This window comes from Narcine bancroftii, chromosome 9 (assembly GCF_036971445.1).
Source record: "Narcine bancroftii isolate sNarBan1 chromosome 9, sNarBan1.hap1, whole genome shotgun sequence".
Classification (NCBI taxonomy): domain Eukaryota; kingdom Metazoa; phylum Chordata; class Chondrichthyes; order Torpediniformes; family Narcinidae; genus Narcine; species Narcine bancroftii.
In genome coordinates, this window is record NC_091477.1 from 51,184,100 (window position 1) to 51,199,987 (window position 15,888).

The window sequence follows — 15,888 nt, forward strand, 5'->3', positions numbered from 1 at the left end:
GGTCACACAGCATTCATAGGAAATAGGGGGCAACCAGTGTTGCAGGCCTGGGCATTTCATTGTGTCAATCTCCCATACCTGACGAAGGACCCAGGGCAGAAACATTGGTTACCCTTTACTTCCAATGGATATTGCGTGACCTTCTAAATTTCTCCAGCATCTTTGTGTGAGTTGACTACTGGTATGCACACAAAACCACTGCATCTTAGTATATGTGATAAGAAACTTTAACTTGCTAGACAGTCCATGACAATCATCTGTCAGCTTCCCTTCCAATTTTCTCTACACATGCAAGATGATAATGAGCATCTAGGCTACAGAAGATCCAAGCCATAGGTGAAGAATGCCCCAATGGCTGAGGCTTGCCAAGCCACCATTTCACCACGAGTGCACGGCCCTTTCCAGAACAATCTAAAAAAAAAATTCAGTCTAAAACTGTAGAATGGACACAGATGAGAAGGAACAAAAGTCCGGGATGCGAGTGCACTGACCTGGGCGATGATGTCTCCATTCTCCGCGTGGACCTGTATTATTGCTCCAAGGTCACCTACAGACTTGCAGATGTCATAGAGCTGCACAGAAAACAAGGAGGAGAAAAGAAACGAGTTCCTGACAGACTCAGCAAGCAATTAAAGCATGTGATCTTTTAGTGAAAAAGATCCTTTTCAAGGGCAGGTCAAGGTAATTTCATGGGAATGAATTTTACTTCATCCCTGCATCTCCACTCCCTGCTCTTTCTCTCCCCAGATTTCAGAATTTACATTAGCCATTGGAGTCTGGGCCAAACATCAATTGCAATCAAATGAAAGCCATCTGTTTTGCCTTGGGGGCCATTACTCCTCTCCAACATTTACTCAACTTTGCGTCGTTTAACAAAATGGATTCACTTGTGCAACTGGTCGGTTGCAACAAATCACAACCTCTTGGATTTTCCTGCTCAACAGCAGGACCCACATGACCACCCCTCAAATGTATTTCCTTGCCTCTAGGTTAGGGGTCAATATTTATGGGTGCCCAACTGGACTACTCAGAAGGCTGCGCAGTCCCCGTCACTCGAGTCAGATAGCAACAACATTCTTTAGATGTTAAAGGCAAAGAGAAGCGTGGACTTTGCAATGTAAACGATCAGCCATGCTTTTATTGAATGATGCAGAAATGAGGAGGCGAATGGCCTCGACTTGCTTCAAGCTGGGGAAGAAGTGTCAGAGCCTGCTCCTAATTTGCCTGTGTTTGCTGTTCTTTGTTTCCTACAAGGAGCAGCTGGTGTCAGACACAAACAGGACAAAACTTCCAACCATTAACAAAAACCCCCATGTGTGGGAATGTTTTATGTCCTTGCCCACAGTTACCACCACTGAAGCTGGACCAGATGAATTAAGCCAATTAAAATAAAAAGAAAAACTCAATTTAGTTAAAACCAGGTGTACAAACACACTTGCACATTTTAAAATCCATTTACAAAGGGTTCCCCCCCCCCCCCCCCAAGTTCAACAGCATCAAACATAATTAAGTGCCAGAGGTCATCAAGCATTTCTGAGATTCAAGCGTTTCCAAATGTACAAAGGTATTCAAAGGCACACTGACTGGCACACTCTAGCGATGTGTGCACACCACCCTCCAAACTACAACTCCCCACTAATGAGACTGGGAGTTAACACCCTAACTACAACTTCCCAACACAAAGAATGGGAGCTCGTGGATCAGGCATAAGAAAGGAAAGGTGTGCTACTTCTGGAACCCTGCGGATAGTTACAGAATATCGTCTCTAAGACGAGGATAAAAATCCAAGTTAAAATAATGCTTGGACAATACTTCAGAAACATAACTACACATTGTCATGATAATGAATATGCATGATATGTATTAACCTGACTGGAAGTCAGATGGTATGCACTGGAGGTGGAAGGTACAGGATGATGAAATAAGGGAAGCAGGAAAATAAAGACACTGAGATGGTCAACTGGTAAAGCATGTGGTGATGGTGTTATTAATTTCACATTTCGGGCCACAAATGTGACATTGGCAACGAGGATAAACATTTTGGATTTTGAATCGGTGGCTTTGAGCTGGAAGGTTTTCTTCATGGCAGTCACAGGAGCTGAATTTCTAGCACTTTGAGGTGTTCCTCATTTTGACCCAACGGGTGATGCAAGCACTGTGAGTGTGAAGTGGAGGGCATGGCTGGAAGAATTTGAAGCCTATGCCGACAGTCGTGGCCTATTTCTCGATAGCAGTACAGCGGAACAGAAAGCGCAGCAGAGGGCGTTACTTCTCTTCACCGCAGGACCCACAGTTCGGGAAACTTTTAAGACGCTTTCGAATACTGGAAGGAAGGAGGAATACCAGAAAGCCGTAGATGCATTGAATGCACACTATGTGGTGACACTGAATGCTACCTTTCAACGCCATTTGTTTCGCAAAACAAAACAAGATGGAGAAACGGTTGCCCAGTACATGACAAGATTGCAACAACTGGCTGTGGGATGCAATTACGTGGTAGCTGATTTGGACAACCAGTTATTGGATCAAGTTGTGCAGCACTGCAGATCAGACAAACTCAGAAGGCAACTGCTGGAAAAAGGGGGTGAGTTGAAACTTACCAATGCTTTAACAATGGCTGATACATTAGAGGCTGTTGAGGGGCAATTTCATACCATGAAACTGAAAGACAACTCAAGCCAGCCCAGTAAAGACAAAGTTGGTCAACAAGTAAATAGGCTCTCGCATAGCCATAGCCAGCCAAGAAATATGCGGACACATGACTTGGAGTGTTACAGATGTGGAAACAGAGGTCATTTTGGAAAAGACCCATGCTGCCCAGCAAAAGGCAAAGTTTGTAGAAAGTGTGGAGGTAAGGACCACTTTACAAAGAAGTGCAAAATCAAGTCAAATACAAACCAGAATGGGAAGAGTACAGCTTCTAAGGGCAAAGCTTGGGGGAAAGGAAAGTATCCTGGAAAGAAAGGCACTATTCGCCATATAGAAGGTGACCCAGAAAGTGACGATGATGATGACAACCAGGATGGGCAGAAATACTATGTTTACATTGAATGATGTACATCATGAGAAGGTCCCAGTGATAATTGGTGGTGTGACAGTACCGGTCATTGTAGACTCAGGCAGTGACAGTAATGTAATTGACCAACACTTATGGGAGAAATTGAAAAGAAAAAAGATCATTTGTACATCAAAGAAGTGTTCAAAGAAACTGTATCCATACATAGCAACCAAGCCATTGCAGACCATTGGATGTTTCACTGTGACTGTTGAAGCTGGTGACAAGTACACCGAAGCAGAGTTTGTTGTCATAGACGAGAGGGGAGAACCATTGCTGAGTAGACGCACGGCGCAAGACCTGGCAATACTTCATATTGGAGCTCGTGTCAATTCAGTTCAGTCATACGAGGATATGAAGCAAGAATTCCCCGCAGTTTTCCAGGGAGTAGGAAAGCTGAAAGGTCGACAACTAAAGCTAGCAGTGGACAAAACGGTCAAACCCAAGGCGCAACTAGTGCGCAAAACTCCATTTGGACTTCGTGGGAAAGTCGAGACCAAACTCAAAGAGTTGATCGAGCAAGACATTATTGATCCTGTAGAACATTCAACACAATGGGTCAGCCCAGTAGTGATCGTGCCCAAACCAAATGGTGACATAAGATTGTGTGTTGATATGAGGATGGCCAATGAAGCTATAATTCGAGAACGACACCCCATACTGACAGTGGAGGAAGTACTTCAGGAGTTAACTACCAGTCAGGTGTTCTCAGAAATTGATTTCAAATGGGGTTATCATCAATTAGAGCTGGACCCAGAATCCAGGGATGTGACAACATTTGTGACTCACTGTGGATTGTACCGGTACAAGAGACTATTGTTTGGCATCAATGCAGCTCCTGAGATCTACCAGTACAAAATCCATCGAGTGATTCAAGGCATTCCTGGAGTTGCCAACATTTCTGATGACATCATAGTCCATGTGGCTACAAAGGAAAAGCATGACAGACGGTTGAGGTGTGTGCTATCCAGACTACAGGGGGCAGGCCTTACCGTGAATGGAGACAAGTGCCAGTTTGGTGTCTCAGAGATGGACTTCATGGGACACAGGCTTACACGGGAAGGACTGAACCCAGCTGATGCCAAGGCGAAAGCTGTTGCAGATGCACGTGAACCCCAAAATGCAACAGAGATGAGGAGCTTCTTGGGATTCGTTAATTATTGCGCAAAGTTCATCCCCAACTTTGCTACACTGGCAGAACCATTGAGGAAACTAACCAGGAAAGGTGTACCATTCCATTTTGGCCCTGAGCAGAAGGAAGCATTCACAGGTCTGAAATAAAGTCTGATGAATGCCGATACTCTTGGGTATTATGATCCGACTGCACCAACCAAAGTCATAGCGGATGCTAGTCCTGTTGGTTTAGGAGCCGTGTTGGTCCAGATGTGTGATGTGGGACCAAGATTCATTGCCTATGCCAGCAGGTCTTTGACAGATGTGGAAAGGAGATATTCTCAGAGAGAGAAAGAAGCACTCGGACTTGCATGGGCCTGCGAGAGATTCCATGCATATTTGTATGGCATTGAATTTGAACTCATCATGGACCATAAACCATTGGAGGTGATCTATGCCGCCAGGTCCAAACCATGTGCCAGGATAGAACGAAGGGTGCTCAGACTCCAACCGTACAAGCACAGAGTAGTTCACATTGCCGGGAAAGCAAACATTGCTGATCCGCTGTCCAGATTGTTGAAAGATGGATGCCCACAATCCAAGTCAGAATTGGGGACAGAAGCAGAGAGTTTTGTACGCTTTGTAGCTATTCAGTCGACACTGGAAGTTGTGACATCGAGGGAAGTCGAGAGAGAGTCCGAACATGACCCAGAACTCATGGAAGTTAGAGAATGTATCCAAAGTGGACAATGGGACAAGGGCATTCACAAGGCATATATTCCCATTAGAGATGAACTGTGTTGCATCGGGCAGTGTGTATTGAGGGGGTGTAGATTGGTGATACCACAGAGGTTGAAACCGAAGATCGTATCATTAGCTCATGAAGGACACCTAGGTATTGTTGGTACCAAGCAAAACCTCAGGAGTAAAGTATGGTGGCCAGGTTGTGATAAAGACGCAGAGAAATTCGTCAAAACCTGCCATGGGTGTCAACTCTTTGACACTCCAGAGCCGATCCGGAGTATGCAACTCCCGACAGGACCGTGGATCGATGTAGCTGTTGATTTTCTCGGACCTTTACCAACTGGTGAGACAATCATGGTAGTGGTAGATTACTACAGCAGATACTATGAGTATGCTGTGATGAGGTCAACGACCACTGAAAAAACAATACAAGCATTAGCAGAGATCTTCGCGAGATATGGATTGCCTGTTACACTATACTCTGACAATGGTCCACAGTTCATTTCAGAAACATTTGCTGAATACATGAGGACCACAGGTATCCACCATCATAAAGTAACTCCTAAATGGCCGCAAGCCAATGGGGAAGTAGAGAGACAAAATCAGTCCATCGAAAAAAGATTACGGATTGCTCATGCAGAAGGACAGAACTGGAGAGAAGCATTGCTATCCTATGTAGCTGTCTATCGGGCAACGCCTCATGCAACCACAGGAAAAAGTCCAGCAGAAGTACTTTTTGGGAGGAAATTCCGCACAAAAATGCCCGAAATAAAGGAAATCAGGAACGACCAGGAGATGAGGGACCACGATGCTGAAAAGAAGGGAGCAGCAAAGCTGTATGCGGACTCGAGGCATGGGGTCAGGTACTCAGACATCATGCCTGGAGATAATGTTCTTGTGAGGCAAGAGAGTGGTGGTAAGCTAGACACACCTTATTACCATCAACCCTACACGGTTGTATCCAGAAGCGGCAGTATGGTGACAGACAAGTCTCCAGCTGGAGTCCTGTACAAAAGAAACGTGTCTGTTGTCAAAAAGTACCAATCCAGAGCAACACCGAGTGAAGTGGTTGGAAGTCCAATACGAGATGCTCAACCTGAGGGACCAAATGATGTTCTAGAGGTAGTTACCATCATTCCCGATGAAGTGGCCAGAGTACCAGAAACACCAGAGGCCGCAGCGAGCAGTGTTTCCGGTGCTGAGGGTGAACAACCAAGTTGCGACAGTAGCATTGCAGGAAGGCCGAGACGGGACAGGAAACCACCTAAGCGATATGAAGATTTTGTGCCATATTTCTAATTTTGCCCGCATTATCACGAAAGTGAAAGTTTGTGATAGTTGGAATGAGTTTCAATGAAGCGCAGTAATGTTACTCACCAAGGAAGAGAAAAGATAATGGGAACATTTGGACAGTGATTTGATCAATACATCATGAAGTACATGTATGAGTGCTGTGGGAATTGCATATTGTTTACGCGACTATTTGGTATTAAATGAAAAAAAAAGTATTGGAATTTAAACATGTGAGGTGTATAAATTTAAATGTTTACATTTTGCATATCAGGTGAGCATTGTATAATTACAGAAGAACAGTTGAGCTATTGTATTACATTTGGTTATAACACGTTTATGTTACATTTTGTGAAGAGGGAATTTGAAGTTGTTTTTGTTTTGAATTTTAAGTTGCTTTGTTGGTTCAGAAGGCAGAAAAATGCTATTGATAGTGTTAAAGTGTTTACATTTAAACATAAAGATATAAAGTTTATTTCTGGTGAAAGGAGGGATGTCATGATAATGAATATGCATGATATGTATTAACCTGACTGGAAGTCAGATGGTATGCACTGGAGGTGGAAGGTGCAGGATGATGAAATAAGGTTTGCAGGAAAATAAAGACACTGAGATGGTCAACCGGTAAAGCATGTGGTGATGGTGTTATTAATTTCACATTTCGGGCCACAAATGTGACACACATCTTCTGTAAGACCCAGGCAGACTGGGCTGAGGTATCTAAGCCACTTTTGGAACATGGAAATTCAATGATCTATAGGAGCCAACTTTGATTATTCTAAGCATGTCCTTCAATAAAGCAGTTGTGTGAACTATAATACTGGACAGACAAATGAACATTTAATTGAAAGCAGAGTACAAGGCAAGATTCACTTTGATTTTTACCTCAGCATTTGACATTTGATATAAATCTTTGTAAGCCATGTAGACAAGGAAGGAATTCACACCTGTCAGATACAAAACACAGATACAATTTTAAGATACAATAAAACAGGCTGATAAACATATTGCATCATCTGGAAGCTGGTTGACATCAGAAACAATTTCTGATTTGAAATCATATTCTGACACCATATACATTTTCAATGGACTTTGTACAAAACATCCATTTGTTGTTGATTGTAATCCATCTGTTTAACCAAGAACTGACGTTAAAACTCAGCCAGCATCTTTCTCGTCACATCTTCATGTACCTATTGGCATGGGGAGTGCTCCACTGAAGGTTTTGCTGTGACTTCAAGATGCTACTGGGCGACAGAAATGCCCGCCACCTCTTTCAGGGCTAAAAGGGAGATTGTTGAGCCCTCTGAAGCAACAAGCTGTCAAAAAAAGCCTTTGGTTCCAGTACACATTCTGTCTAAAGCATATTATTTACATAAAATGTACCATTTCCCAACATGAGGGCACTGCATTATTTCCATTCACTACACCTGGCATGTTATTACATTTACTTTCAATATGCCAACAAGACTGCAATTTTTTCTGACCTAAATATTAAGCTGCAAGTTTAAGAGGTCATTGCAAAGCCCTGTGTCCAGTTACAGCAAGACCCTTCCGTGGGGCCTATCCCCAAAGAGAACCAGTTTCAAAGAACCCATCACAATACATTCCTGCAGCCTAAAGTTAACTAGTCGCCACATTCATGTGGTGGTCAGCAAGCCTCAGGCACATAGCGTTGATGTTTTTTTAAAGCAGCAGTTGGCGTCCACCTCTATGTGGAAGAGACCACTGTGTCCCTTTGCAGATCTTTTTTTGGCAAAATCACAGTCCACAAGTGGGTGGCAGTCCCCAACCACACTGCAGCTACCTCAAGGCTAATGGGTGGTGGGATTGGAGTTCCGGTGGTACATGGAAGTCCTAAAAAGAGAGGGTTCACACCAGTAGCCAGCTGAGATTTTGGTGTTTGTTTGAGAGCTCACCAGCATCAATCATTTCCTTTTTTCAGAGCCATGAAGATATTCTGTGCAAACACTGCACTGTACCTCCAGGGTTAAGCATTTGATTTTGCTCCTGTTAATTCTCATGAGAACAATTACATCCAATTACAGATTAATTCCCCCCCCCCCTACAAAAGGCAATTTTGAACAATAGGTCTATCACATTAATGATACTCCATCAAGGGCCTTTTCCTGCTCCAAATGGATTATAGAAGCACCCATTTCCCTATCCTGCACACAGACTGATCCTATCCCTGAGCAGCATCAAACTCAGAGGCCCTGCCAGTGCGGGCAGAACAATAGTCCAGGTGCGTCCTTCTGCCTTCACTGATAGGATTTCTGGACAGAACCCTCCAATTGTCTTCTAAGAAAAGTGAGCTAATTTTTGCATCCTGCTCGAAATCAAGGACATCGATGCCCTTCCGCCTGGATTCCCTCCTTTGACCCAATACTGCCAGTTAAAAAAAAAAACACACTTTTGTCTGATTGCATTATTTTCTTTTGAAACTGTGGCTAATAGGATCAATGTAATTGAATGGAAACTCCAGTAAATGATGCATGAGTACAAATGCAATAGGTAACAAACTCCCATAAACGTTATGACAATGGACAATCATGTTTGTCCTTAAGAATAAGTGGGACCGTGGTGAGAGCATGATAGGAATGCAAGGAGAATATAGTTGGATTAATATAAATGGATGCTTGATAAAGTCAATATAGTCTTGGTGGGCTGAATGGCTATATTTCCATTCTGTGACCGACTTCTGTGCATGCCACTTGCTTGTTTTCAGAAGTAATCTCCGAGGATCCACTTTGACCTGGGTCCATGTGCCTGTTCAATGACCCATGTAAAAAAAAAAGGGCTTGTCACACACACTGTCATTTTCTCCACACAACACTGATGAGCCATTTCCTTTCATGTCTCTGCCTTTTTGATGGACGTCCTTTAACGACAAAGATTTCTGAATTCTCCTGGTCAAGTCCAAGATTTAACATAATATCACAAAGGCAAGGCAGCCCTCCATTCTTCTGGTGAAAGATCATTGACGTTGAACGTTAACTCTGCAGCTCTCTCCACGGATGCTGTCCGATTGGATCTGCAATTCCAGCACATTTTATTTCATGTTTCCAGCAGCGTGGAAGGGATGGAAACATTCAGCAGGCCAGGAACGAGAAACGTGTCGAGATTCTAATCAGAAGGATCTCAGACCGGAGACATTAACTGTCTTTCTCCCCAGATGTTACCCAGCCTGTTGAGTATTTGCAGTATTTTCTGTTCTAATTTCAGATTTCCAACACCTCTCATAATTGATTTTCAGCATTCTTTGCCTCTCCCTCTTAAACTGCACTTTTTGTCCTTCCAGGCCCATCCAGTAAAACAGTTGATCAGCCATCACTTCCAGGAGCTTTATTTTTTCTCGTCAATAACTGTACTTGCTGCATACAAGCGGCAAAGAAAAGCTCATTGGAAAAGGGTTAGCAGCTCACCAGAGTGGGAGTTCTCCAATTTCTCCAGCCTCCCTTGTGTATTGATAATATCATGAAACATTTCAAAGTAAATAGTTAAACAAGAAGCACTGCAGTTGCTGGGATCAAGATGATACGTGACCTCCAGCATATCTCTCAATGGAGATAATGCTGGTTCTTGAAAATGAAACAGTCCAAAAAACTGTATTCGATATAGTTCTCACTTGCATGCCCATTGTTTAATTTTTTAAAACACAAAATAGATTTTATTCACAAGAAATTATTTACAAAAAGGAAAACCATTCAAGATCTTGGCCCATCCTTAGTCTTGTATCCATACATTTCCATCACTGTACCTTATCACATTCGTTTTTATTTATACCATTACCACCACAGTGCCATCTTGTCGTTACTCCCCCCCCCCCCTGTTGTTTGAGGGGTTTCCCTCCATGTCAGCCCCTCAATGCCTGGTAATGGAAGGATTCTAGACTGTAGTCTTTCCCTACAGCGCCCTTGCGTTAACTACACCAATTCTCGGCATGTCCCTCAACACTTACTCCTGCATGGCTAATCCCAACGAGAAAGTGGGAATGAGACACCACCTTGATTCACTGCTGGAGATATTCCAGCAGCTGTTTTGGAGAGAGAGGGCTTCAGCATTTTGTCCAAGTAATGAAAGATCAGAATTCATTTCTAAGCCAGCATAGCGCATTGGGGAGGCAGAGGTAGTGGATGGATGATAAATTTGACCAATTATTTCTCCCTTTACAGCAAAGATGTTGTTCAAAATACTAAATCAATACCAGCAGAAACAGATCTGACTGGTGTTCAAAGAGACATGCACATCATCTCTTCAGAGTTCTTTATTTGTGTACAGGTACACATTTTGTACAGGTTTTTTTTGCACTGCCAATAAGTGGTAATTCTGCTTGGCCCTCAGGATAAAGAATCTCAAAGTTGATTGTGATGCCATCTGCGTACTTTGACAATACATCTGAAATCTGAAAAGTAGAACAAACTGAATTAGTGCACAAGGGGAAATAAAATATTTAAGTGACTCATCACTAGACCACTTTTGTCAACATTAAAAATTCATGGAAAATGCAGTACAAGAGGGAGAGGCAAAGAATGCTGAAAATCAATTACGAGAGGTGTTGGAAATCTGAAATTAGAACAGAAAATACTGGAAATACTCAACAGGCTGGGTAACATCTGGGGAGAAAGACAGTTAATGTCTCCGGTCTGAGATCCTTCTGATTAGAATCTCGACACGTTTCTCGTTCCTGGCCTGCTGAATGTTTCCATCCCTTCCACGCTGCTGGAAACATGAAATAAAATGTGCTGGAATTGCAGATCCAATCGGACAGCATCCGTGGAGAGAGCTGCAGAGTTAACGTTCAACGTCAATGATCTTTCACCAGAAGAATGGAGGGCTGCCTTGCCTTTGTGATATTATGTTAAATCTTGGTCTTGACCAGGAGAATTCAGAAATCTTTGTCATTAAAGGACGTCCATCAAAAAGGCAGAGACATGAAAGGAAATGACTCACCAGTGTTGTGTGGAGAAAATGACAGTGTGTGACAAGCCATTTTTTTGTTTTTACATGGGCCATTGAACAGGCACATGGACCCAGGTCAAAGTGGATCCTCGGAGATTACTTCTGAAAACAAGCAAGTGGCATACACAGAAGTCGGTCACAGAATGGAAATATAGCCATTCAGCCCACCAAGACTATATTGACTTTATCAAGCACCCATTTATACTAATCCTACTATATTCTCCTTGCATTCCTATCATGCTCTCACCATGGTCCCACTTATTCTTTTTTTTTAATTTTTATTCTTAAGGACAAACATGATTGTCCATTGTCATAACGTTTGTGGGAGCTTGTTACCTATTGCATTTGTACTCATGCACCATTTACTGGAGTTTCCATTCAATTACGTTGATCGTATTATCCACAATTTCAAAAGAAAATAATGCAATCATACAAAAGTTTGGAGGACTATTTTCTCCCTTCAGAAGCAATACTGAATCCGAAGCAAGATCCCGTAATACATTGCATTAATTTTTTTTAAAACACTGTAATAAAAACTGGCCACATTGCCAGGTCAGATTAAACATAGTCAAGACCCTCTACTAATTACACTCAAAGATGTCCAAGCACAGCAATAGGCATTAAAGTTACAAATATGAATTACAATCCAAGTTTCTAGTTAAAACATGTTTAAACATCCATGTAACAGAAAAATTATTTTGCATTGCATTTAAAATACTTTGCTAATATCGATTATTTTCAGGTGTGGATTGACATTGAATTAAAGGGCAATGTGATAAATTTACAGCTGTTTTAAGCAAATGTATCCTATTAATAAATAAACTTAAGCCAAGCTTCTTATTTTATAAACAATGACTTGATAAACATTTTAAAACATTGCAAAAATTAGACTTGCTTATGGGTGACTGTGTTGGCCAATAGGTTTGAACAAAAACCAAGTTTATTTTAAACCGGCTCCTTTTCAAAATTGACAGAATTCAGTGTCAACTTTAATGAAAAATCAACAATGTCCTCAATGAAGACATTACCCATAAAGTCTTCAATTAGTTATACAGCCAATCCTCAGACATTTTCGTGCACCCGTGCAGATGCTAAACATTGCGTTTAAAAATAAATCTTATTTATATTTAATACAAGATAATACCAGGATACTTGGAAATCTTGGCATCCAACAATATTCTGAATGCTTTTTCTTTAAATCCATTGAACAAATCAATGATATTTTCCATCTCCATTTAAACGAGACAGTCCGCATTGCCTTCAAATCACATTGAATAATTCATGAAGGGGCTAATTATCCTTTAAGTACTACCATCTGCGGCCAACCTCATGAAGATTAGTGCACTACCAATATTCACAGGATCTTCATCAACAGAACAGAGAAATTCATCTGGCACGCCAGTACAATACAGTGGACCCAGTCCACACTACTTTGGGAAAGAGCAAAGCAGGAATCCACAAATATCCAGGCCCAAAACTGAAGTCCATATCAAAATACGTGGGTGACTGCAGTACATGAATTGCATACATCACACTTCCTGTATTAGAATAGAGTTAACTACAAAATGCTACTTTGTGACACACACTGAAGCAAATATTATTTTCCTTTGTAAGGCACTCGAGCCAAACTTCCAACAAAGACCCGAGGGAGGTAGATGCTGCCCACAATTCATTTGCCCCAACACCAGGAGCAATGTAACAGAACAGAAAATTGGCAACATTTCAGATCGCAGAGCCTTCCTCAGAAGGGTCACAGGCCTGAAGCTATTCCACAACACTGGCCATTTTATAATTAAATTGGAAAGTGCTCGACACACATAGCAGGTCAGACAGCATTCATGGAAAGTGCAACAGTCAATGTTTTCAATCTGCAATCCTTCATCAGAACTGGTTTCTCTTTTAATAGATGCTCCCCAGTTTTCCAAGTATTTTGTGTTTTGATATTATATTTCCAGGATCCATGTTTTTTTTTAGTTTTAAATATTTAAATGCATCAGGTCTTAAACAGCACCTTTTTGAGTATTAATTTTACAACTGATCCAATTCAGCCTTGGTGCAATTCCACAGTGAACAACAATGTTTGCATGCACTGCATTAAGCCAAAGTCTAGCTCCAAAAAAAATGTTTTCTCCCCTTTTCCCAAATCCCCCAAGTTCCAACAGCACATCGCGGAATTCAAAATCTGCAAGAGCCAAGTAATTGTGCAGTACTTTACAATGAAAGTAATTTTGTTTATTTTTAGTATTCTGAGACATATTTAAGAATAGTTATGTTGTAAAGTTACACAAAGGATGAAAGTGAGTCAGCAAGTGGAAAAGAAAATTAGACAGGGCATAAAACAGAGTTCCAATTCAAAACTGCCTGCTTTGTGCTTCTGCCAAGCACCGATTTCACTCCCCAAGGAATTCAAATGGCAGCAGGCAATTTATCTCGTAAAATGGAATATGACAGGAGTTCTCCTGTTGAACTTGGGAGTTTAATGCACTTTAATAGAATGGACTCAAACTGGGGCAAAGAAAAATCTTGCATAAGAGCACAGAATTTAATGCTGAATGTTCAATGGGTCCTTTCTACAAAGTCCACTGCACGGACCGTACATGAAAGATACGAGGAACCCACAGTGTGGGTATGTTCTTCAGTGACTTTTCACAGACATTTTGGAGCTTTCATGGCCTTACTACAAAACTGGAAATCTGTTATATGACATGCACCTTAAAAGGGTTGGCAGCAATAAGTTGTAATGCCACTCATAAAACAAAATTAATCCACATTTTTCAACAGTAGTTCTCACATATTCCTCCATCTATTGTTTGCTTCGCATTGTTGGGTGTATCATCAGGTCTAACCCTCACTGTAACATGGTCAGTCTTTTCAAGAGTCGGTAACAAAATGCTATTCTCTTGGATAAGTAGTCAATGTGATTTTTTTTTTGTCTCTAGTTTTCACAATTCCTGGACCAGAATGCCACCATCTCCTCATTGCCTTTGCTCCAACTTGCTGCAGTGCCAGCTGAACATCTCGTGGTTCATCTTCTGAACCTCACCTTGCTCCTCACTCCTTACCATTCAAAATTGGGCTGCTTAAAGTACAACTGTGATAGCATTGTCTACTCTGCTGTATCAAGGACATAGAGTGAATGCTCACTGACTTCTTCTGCAGCGTAGACCTTTCCTGACTTCATGGGCGTAGGTTTAAAGTGAGAGGGGAGAGATTCAAGAGGGACCAGATGGGCAACTTTTCCTCCTCCCCCCCACCCAATCATTTAGAGGGTGGTCAGTATTTGGAATGAGGAGCCAAAAGAAGCAGAAGAAGTGAGTACAATTACAAAATTCCAAAGACGTTGAGACAGATCGGGATAGGAAGATTTTGGAAGGATAGGGACTGAATGCAGGCAAATGGCACCAGCCCAGAATGCCATCTTGGCCAGCATGGACAAGTTGGGCTAAATGGCCTGCTCTGTGCCATGCGATTGCTCAACAAGGGGAAATCCTACAATGAGCATGGAGTTCTCAATTGGCTTTAGAGAAATACATGAAGTTTGAATCAATATTTCCTGGCCCTTTTCTTCATCTGTTCAGCTGGTGGAACAGCTTTTTCCTTTGCCAACTGAAGCTTCAAATGAGAAGCAAAATCTCGTTTTATCCCATTTCTCTTCTAATACCCCAATTGAAGTGAACTAAACAATGGCTCATTATATAATCTTTCAGAAGAACACGGCAGCCAAGTGGATCTTAACCCCGTGTTTTTGGTGGTGTATGAAACGTCATGGTTTACTTCTTCCCTCCTGGTGTCCACTGGGAGCAAGAAATTGTCCATGACCTTTTCCACAGCGATCCTTACAAACGATCTGAAATGGCCACTTAGATGGTTGGAGTGGTGATGACACATTTGCACATCTGCTGGGTTGATTTTTGAGATCATTTGAGTGTGTCAGGCCAATTGAGAAGTCCTCCTGTGATCACGGAGTTCTTCCTTAACTTTTCCACAAATTCCTTTGGCATCACTAATCTCGCCCCCACCATGAAGGGATCATTCATAATGCCAGCGATGAAACCATGTCCAACCTACATTGAGACCAGTGCCTGAATCGTTCATCCACAAAGTGTGTATCCATTCACACACTTCCCTATGGGTATTTTAGCATCTCGTACTTCCACAGATGCTTAACTGACTGTTCACATATTTTATTTTCTGCGTGTAGCATTGTTATTTCCTTGGTAGTCTCAAAACATTATCTGTCATGCTCAGATTGAACCAGATTAATGATGCACACCTGCATCTTTGGGAATGGTAATATTGCAGGCCCCAGAATTATCAGCAATGGTCAATGAAAAGTGCGAATAGTCCAGCAGGAACATGGCAGCTCCATGTATAGCTGTAGGCACCAGTTCCTCTATCAGAGGGGAATCCTGATGTAACCAATAACTGAGCTGATGCAGTAGGTGGAATCGCCAAATTTCTTAGCACATGGTTGGCAGCATAAAGAACCGAAAATGATTTGACAGCCAAGGATTTGATGGAACCGTTCTCGTCCTTTGTGCTGACCGTGAGTGACCTCAGTGCCTTAGCCCCACTTTGTTTAAGAGTCCATGAACAGTCGTGTGGCAAAGTCTGGTGGGAAACCAGCATAAAAGGTTGGGTCACCAAGAGAAATGGAACCACATACGGTGGCATTCCCACTGCTCAGGTTCCGATTCTGGCTTCAACTTTCTCATCGACGGCCT

At 42.1% G+C, this 15,888-nt stretch overlaps 1 protein-coding gene across 3 annotated transcripts in view; it reads right to left on the reverse strand.

Annotated features, from left to right (window-relative positions):
• LOC138743634 (dihydropyrimidinase-related protein 3-like) overlaps nt 1-15,888 on the reverse strand; it is a 198,683-nt gene that overhangs the window by 72,022 nt on the left and 110,773 nt on the right. For all 3 annotated transcript variants that reach the window (XM_069899160.1, XM_069899159.1, XM_069899161.1), the window contains exons 5-6: nt 7,088-7,149; nt 492-572 (exon numbers count right to left, since the gene is read on the reverse strand). In XM_069899160.1, coding sequence (XP_069755261.1) covers nt 492-572; nt 7,088-7,149 — 143 coding nt within the window. The remainder of the gene's footprint in view (nt 1-491; nt 573-7,087; nt 7,150-15,888) is intronic.